General features: G+C 35.7%; 1 protein-coding gene across 1 annotated transcript in view; it reads right to left on the bottom strand.

The window, feature by feature from the left end:
* The window catches only part of SRP72 (signal recognition particle 72), a 29,801-nt gene that overhangs the window by 17,995 nt on the left and 3,736 nt on the right, over positions 1-8,070 (bottom strand). The window contains exons 3-8 of the mRNA XM_077848127.1: positions 6,437-6,560; positions 4,819-4,962; positions 4,628-4,739; positions 2,151-2,182; positions 1,406-1,530; positions 1,259-1,316 (exon numbers count right to left, since the gene is read on the bottom strand). Coding sequence (XP_077704253.1) covers positions 1,259-1,316; positions 1,406-1,530; positions 2,151-2,182; positions 4,628-4,739; positions 4,819-4,962; positions 6,437-6,560 — 595 coding nt within the window. The remainder of the gene's footprint in view (positions 1-1,258; positions 1,317-1,405; positions 1,531-2,150; positions 2,183-4,627; positions 4,740-4,818; positions 4,963-6,436; positions 6,561-8,070) is intronic.

Raw genomic sequence — 8,070 nt, 5'->3', positions numbered from 1 at the left:
AAAAAGTCCGTTAACTAAAAAAATTTCTGTATATAATTACAAAAGATTAAGATATTTTGTGTTTCACATGCTGTCCTTCATAATTTTATCAGGTAAAAAGAATTTATCCTCACTGGCATTTCAAATAATTCATTTTTTTTTAAAGATTTTATTTATTTATTCATAGAGACAGAGAGAGAGAGACAGAGACACAGGCAGAGGGAGAAGCAGACTCCATGCAGGGAACCTGACGTGGGACTCCATCCAGGGTCTCCAGGATCACGCCCGGGGCTGCAGGTGGCGCTAAACCGTTGCGCCACGGGGGCTGCCCGCATTTCAAATAATTCATAAACACATGCAGGTATATAATGCTGCTAAGATTTAAACACCAGAATCAATTTTTGGAAAACTAAACTATGCCAATGGCCTGCAACATCCTATAACTACTAGTCTCTAATGCTATTATCTCATCTCTGGGGACCATCTGAATTTCTGCTGTAAGAGGAGAGAGGTGCCATGAAGGAGTCAGAGACTAGAATCTGAATCAAAGTTCTACGTCTAACAGGCTGTGACTTTATATAAATTACTTAACTCCTTCCAGCTTCAGATTATATTCCTACAAATTAGAGATAAGTACTACCACCTAAAAATATAATTCAGAAGATGAAATAAGATGGCACTTGAAAAATCAGACAGCTTATCAAAAGAAATCAAATGTTAACTTTTCTTATTTTCTACTGAATTGAATTTCAAATCTGAACTTCAGATGTTCTTCCATTAAAACAATGTTCTAAATGTTGGTTAATTTTACTAGTATAGTATTCTTTAGGATCATTTATATATACTTGTAATATTTTACATGTGGTTTGGAGGTGGGTAGAGAAAGAGAATCTGTCCATGTCTCCCCTCCCCCAAAATGAAAACCACTGGAAAGAAAAAAATTATATATAGGAAACTTGTATTCAGGATCACTAGGTGAAAAAGACACTTAAAACATACACATGCTTAGTTTAGAAGTCCACAAACAATTTATTTTTCAATATATAGATTCTCGATATTATCAGAAACTGGGAAAAGGGTAAGATAGTCCAGAGCCTGTAACTGCAAAAAAGTTTTATTACTTGAACATAGCTTACAGAATCATCATTATGAAAGTTAAATTGTGATTGTAATTTTGCTACAATTGGACTGTGTCAGGGAAAAAAGAAGTCAACCTAGAAAGAAACGGAGGTAATATGTTTTCAATGTAAAATGTAAGAAAGCCATGGATATCCCATACCTTGTTAATAGTAATGATGTTATTTGCAATCACTGCTAGCAATCCCACATCTGTTGGCCTGTGAACAATAAGCAACAGTCAAAAAGAAACAAACCTTTAAAAAGAGACTTCATCCCCTATAAAAGGCACTTCGTATTAATAACTTACTTTAGTTTTATTATCTGATTATAAAGTTGCAACGCCTCCTCTGTACGACCTTGAAGCTGCAGAATATAAGCCATCTGCCCATGAATGATGGCCAGTTCTGCCTGTGGGTCTTCCTCAGTCCCATCCTAAGTAGAAAAAGAAACTTTTTTCCCTTGTAAATGCTCCAAAAATTGATCTCCATATCTTTCAAGTATTCCAAACATTCCAAAGATACACAATCTTATAGACAACATAAATTTTCAGAAAACTTCCCTTAGAGTCAGTTTGTTAAAATTTGGGAATCAGATAAAGGTGATTCCAAAAGTAAATTACTGTGTAAACAGGTGTGAGCCAGAAAACAATAAAATATTGGTGAAAAGGGTAACAAGTATAAGGATTTTGTAATGACACTACTTCACAAGTGTCTTTAAGGCAATTGGAAATCAAGACTGCTGGATTATGTGGTTCATTTAAGAAATATGCATGAAATTCTATGAAAGGACCCATATTCAAAGACCTGAGCCGTACATCTAAATTAGAGAATAAATTTATATTAATATAAATTTAAAATAAAATGTATAAGGCATATAAAAATTCTGGTATTGTAATTTCCCAGCCTGAGACTCCATCAAATAAGGATCAAGAAGATTTTTACTATGATTTACATTTAATAAATCATCATCTATCTCAACAAGTCAATAAATAACACCCTATAAATTTATATTAGAAGTGTAAAATTTGGGTTTAACGACAGTAGAATACTTACAGAATCTTCTGATAATGAACGGCGGCAAAGATCTATAGGAAAAAATGATTTTAAAATTAATATTGCAGGGTAATTCCTATTTTTTTCACCATTCTGAGAAGTAAGAATTAAATTCTTGGGATGCCTGGGTGGCTCAGCAGTTTAGCGCCTGCCTTTGGCCCAGGGTGCAATCCTGGAGTCCCAGGATGGAGTCCCACACTGGGCTCCCAGCATGCAGCCTGCTTCTCCCTCTGCCTATGTCTCTGCCTCTGTATCTCTCATGAATAAAATCTTAAAAAAAAAAAAAAGAATTAAATTTTTAGGCAGAAGATCTCAAGATAATTTTAATAATAAGCAAATTTGGAAATTATTAGCATCAATTCCGTTACATAAATACTTCCAGTCCCTGACCATTCTAGTTCTCTGGCATTTTTCTTTCATTTGTAATCTCTGCCTCTCTCATGAATGAATAAATAAAATAAAATGTTGATTGCAAAAACTCAATGACAAAAAAGTAGTAAAACAAAGACAATAATCCCACCATCAAGAGATAACCACTGTTAGCATTTCCATTATTATTATTATTTTTTTTAAGATTTTATTTATTCATGAGAGGCAGAGAGAGAGAGAGAGGCAGAGACACAGGCAGAGGGAGAAGCAGGCTCCATGCACCGGGAGCCCGACGTGGGGATTCGATCCCGGGGTCTCCAGGATCGCGCCCTGGGCCAAAGGCAGGCGCCAAACCGCTGCGCCACCCAGGGATCCCTCCATTACTATTTTTAAATGCAAATGCACACTTGCTTTAGAAATGAAAGTGCCATGAAGCCTCTCTTCTCCATTTAATATATTTTGGACATCTTAATGTTATAATAAATACAGATCTACATTATTATTATATTTTTAATCAAGGCTCTCTTTAAAAAAAAAGATTTATTTATTTCAGAAAGAGACAGGGAGGAAGGGAGGGAGGGAAGGAGAAAGGGAGGAGAGAAGCAGACTCCTCACTAGGCATGGAGTCCATGCAGGGAGGGAGGGAGGGAAGGAGAAAGGGAGGAGAGAAGCAGACTCCTAACTAGGCATGGAGTCCATGCAGGGCTGGATCCCACAAACCATGAGATCATGATCTGAGCCAAAACCAAGAATAGGACCCTTAACCAACTGTGCCACCTAGGAGCCCCTAGATCTACATTTTTATTTTAAATGACTGTATGGCAATCTATTTTGTGGTAATGGCAAAACTTAGCCAATCCTCTTATAGGGCAGAAACTCATGTTTCCAATTTTTTTCTTATGACCATCCCTTTAATTACCATTCATAAAAATATATATGAATTTAAGTATTTCCTTACGATTAATTTCATTTATCTAATTATTAATTACTTTATTTCCTTAAAATGAAATCCTTGGATCAAAGGGTATGCAAATTTTAAAATATGCCACACATCACCAAACTGCCCAATGTAAAGTTGGTATTACTTTTATACTCAAAACTTCTGTGTATAAGAGTGTCCTTTTCCATATTACTGTCAACACTGGGTATAATCAAGCTATTATAATTCTCAAACATATTTTTCTTCTCACAATGCTCTTTTCTTTTTTTAAAAAGATTTTTATTTATTTATTCACGAGACACACACACAGAGATAGAGAGAGAGAGGCAGAGAAACAGACAGAGGAAGAAGCAGGCTCCATGCAGGGAACCTGATGTGGGACTCGATCCTGAGTCTCCAGGATCACATCCTGCATGTGATCCTGGACTGAAGACGGCACTAAACCGCTGAGCCACCTGGGCTGCCCTAACTTGTTTTTATTTTAACCTTCAACATTTAGAATTGACCCTGCTTCACCTTTTTTTCCTCCTCACCATCACCACAGTCCCTATATCACTATATCCCTGTATTCCAGGAACATATGTATGCAGAAGAAAAGTTTATATGTTCTTAGAGTTAAAACCAGACATAAGCTAGTAAGACTATTTTTCTTTTTTCTTAATTAAAAGCTTCAAAGCATGTAAATGTTGTATATGAAAACATACTATATGGAGTTAAACTGTGCTTGAATAGTGTTATCAATATAAATAATGTATGTGTATGCATGCACATACACACATAGGCACAGCAAATTATCACTATATTTGAGTACCAGTTTAATAATTACCAATATTTATTAGATGCTTATATTATATGCCCTGTACTGCTGTAAATGCTTGACATTAACTCAATTTACATTTAATATTCATAGCAACTTATTAAAAAACCTTCAAAAAATTAAGGTCTGGTGTGGATGAAAATGGACAAGTACTCTGGCTTAGGGATTAGATAGAAATAGGGGAGAGACATGTTAAAATGCTAAGAGAAAGATGAGATGAATTGTGAGAAATTCCCACTGAATCAGTAATTTCTGTTAATAAACCTCACAAAAATCAAATGCAGTTTCTGGAAATACTGTTTTAAGCTATATGCACATTACAATTACACAGAATTTTAATAAACTTCCAACCTTCAGCTTTTTGTAGGATTTTCATTGCCTGGCTCAGCTGGCCTTGTCCTATCAGTGCACATGCAGCATTGTAGCATAGTTCATGTGTGCCTTCTTGGAGGCCCAAGTTTTCCTGTCATGGAGCAAAATACCAGTCAGACACTAGACAAGAATACTGTTTTATAGCTGTGCGGATATACAGAGATACTCACTGGAACCACTTTTTCCCAATTGCTTTGAGCTGCAACAACTGCTGAAAGGTTTGTCTTTCTCTCTTCATCATAATCATCTTGGGAGTTTCGGACGAGATCTCTATATACTGCTAAGCATTCATCATAGCGTTCTAACCGGTATAACTAGGGAGAAAGATAGCAAGTAAAAGATCAGAGGAGAAGACATCATACAAACCCTTTTTTGAATCACTAAGTAGGAAATCTAATTCAGCATGATATGGGCAATCAACAGGTTTTTCTTTACAAATTTTCAATTAGTTCTGTGTGCTACTAATACTTTCAAAAACTTGCAATAAATGAATCTCCACTAGATTTGTGGTCATGATTCAGATAGAAAAGTCATTGTATTTACCTCCTTTTTTAGGTTAGGTAAGTGCCTATGTGAGTTGTGAAAGAAAATCTTTCCAAAGAAATCATGCTGTTAGCTAAACCCGAGTTTTTTTTTTTGTTTTTTTTTTTAAAGATTTATTTATTTATTCATGAGAGACACAGAATGAGAGACAGGCAGAGACACAGGCAGAGGTAGAAGCAGGGATGGGTCTCCGGGATCACGCCCTGGTCTGAAGGCAGTGCTAAACATCTTAGCCACCTGGGCTGCCCTAAATCTGACTTACAATGAAAAAATTTTCCTATCCATAAAATGATTATTAAGCCCCAGTGAACGGGAACAAAACTAGATGTTAACAAAAGGACTTAATATTTCCTAGGAGTTTGCAGTATTTAATCTTATTTTCTCTTTCCCAGAAACCAGCTAGTATAGGGTTAGTGTCAAGTACACAAAACATAATTCCTGCTTATTTCATTCAAGTTGTTCTCAAAGGGCAGTAAGAACTGTCACTCTTGGTATATTATGTCAAGTCAGCTATATATGACAGGGACTGGTACCCTTCATCAATCTCAAAATTTGCCTTAAATTTGGAATTTACCCTAAATTTCCCAAGCTTACTTTAAAAGTTCTTTATAAACTTATAATCCATGAACTTGTTCAAATCTTTCTCCAACCAGTATGTATTGTTAAAACTCCTACTATCTCTTGAGAATACATTTAATTCATTAATTGCTCTCACTGACATTTTAAAAATCTTTGAGAGGGTTTTGCTAGTTCTAATAAAACATTTCTGTACTCTCATCATTAATAGCTCTATTTTTACCTTAGGCTTACTTATATGCCTCCAACTCTTTCAGAATAAAATATTTTTATGGATTTCAAAGTAGCTGAAGTCATCCAAATTCTTATCATTATTTACTTTATTTTAACCTTAAACAAAATGTGTTTAAAACTAGAAAGAAATACAATTTCAAAACTGTGTAAATATAACCCACTGGCCTTCATCTTTCCAACGAAAAAGTCAAAATTTCATAGGATGTTTTTAAGTTTCTAATTACCCTGAAGGAGTAATTTATTCATAGAATACTACATATGCAACTGTTTGTGTGAAGATCAAGAAGAGGGAATATGTTCAAACCTCAAGAATTGGTTTGGTGGCAAGTTTTGTGGAGCATCAGGATGGGCTGAGGTTCCTCATCCCTGCTCCTTATAGGTACAGTCATGCTCACCGAGGATGATTGTCAACAGGTATTTTAAAGCAGTAATTACCACTTGTCCATAAAGCTCCTTTAGTTTGTCTGTCTGCTGATTGGCACTTTCTATTGTCTTCAAGGCATTCTCAATTCTGTTCAGCCTGTACTCACAATATGCCTTCTCAAAAGAAAGCGAGTTACTGCAAAAGAAAAAAACCAGTATCTGATCATTAGCTAACACTGCAGAGCACACACTATATGCTGGATGCTGCTGTAAGCACCTGACTTATATTAAGTCATTTAACCTCCATTAACAACAGATAAGGAAACTGACAAAGTTTAGCAATGCCTGAAAATTAGTTCACAAGTGGCAGAGAAAATATTACATCCATTTCCCTTGTTTCTCTTGCTTTTGTGGATAGTCTTAAAATTACTGGACTTTTGAAACAAACATTTAAGAATGAAATAATGAATCAGCTAAATAACTAATTGTCTTAGATAGAAAAACAACCTGAACACTATTTTATTTTTTTCAAGGTTTTGTTTTTCAGTAATCTCCTCACCCAACGTGGGACTCGAACTCACAACCCCAAGATCAAGAGTTGTGTGCTTCACCGACTGAGCCAGCCAGACACTCCTGAACACTATTTTAAATGGGTTATTACAGAAGTTTCTTAAATCTACTAATTAAATAATAAGCCATATAAAGCTGCTTTAAATGTGTTCAAGAATCAAATGAATAGCAAAGAAAAGGTAACTAAGATCTTAAAAAAACATAGTACTTGAAACCAACCAAACTACTGGTAAACACACAACTACAAAATCACTACCTATTTATACTGACTTAACTCATCTACATTAATGTGACAGTTCATACTCATTTTGGAGTTTTAACCATAATTCATGAGGAAAATATTTATCAAGCAAAATGACAATACCTTTTATTTACTAGCCTAAAAATTATTTGCAAATCTACCTATGTCACAAAATGACCAAAATTCAACATATGGTAGTATAAATATGTTTACTAGAAAGCAGAATCCCTTTTACTTCTTTTATTTTTAGTAAAGTGGGTTTGTTAAAAAATATTTTATTTATTTGAGAGAGAAAGAGAGAAAGCACACATGCACACAAGCAGAAGGAGGGGCAGAAAGAGACCTAGGGGCAGACTCCCCACCCGGCAGGGAGCTCGACAGGGAGACTTGATTCTAGGACCCTGGGAACATGACCTGAGCAGAAGGCAGACACTAACAGACTGAGCCACCCAGGTATCCCTTTTCAGTAAAGGTTTAAATGATTTTCAATCTATCTGTATAAATATGGCTCAAACTACTCCAAAATCAAAAAGACCTAGAACTCTAAGTTTTACTCCCATTGTTATTCACATCTACCCCGCTCCCCTTTACCTCCTACAAATGACTATTTTTATTCAGTTTCTCCAGCTAATGTTTATTTTTGCAAATACAGGAAAATACACATATAAATTTTTTTAAAGATTTTATTTATTTATTCATGAGAGAGACAGGGAAAGAGGCAGAGGCACAGGCAGAGGGAGAAGCAGGCTCCCTGCAGGGAGCCTGATGCGGCACTCAATCCCAGGATCCTGGGATCACCACCTGAGCCAAAGGCAGATGCTCAACCACAGAGCTACCCAGGTGCCCCCACATATAAATTCTTATATCCTCCTTTTCTTATACAAAAAGCATACTA

This window comes from Canis aureus, chromosome 14 (genome assembly GCF_053574225.1).
Source record: "Canis aureus isolate CA01 chromosome 14, VMU_Caureus_v.1.0, whole genome shotgun sequence".
NCBI lineage: Eukaryota > Metazoa > Chordata > Mammalia > Carnivora > Canidae > Canis > Canis aureus.
This window is presented reverse-complemented; position numbering and strand designations above follow the sequence as displayed.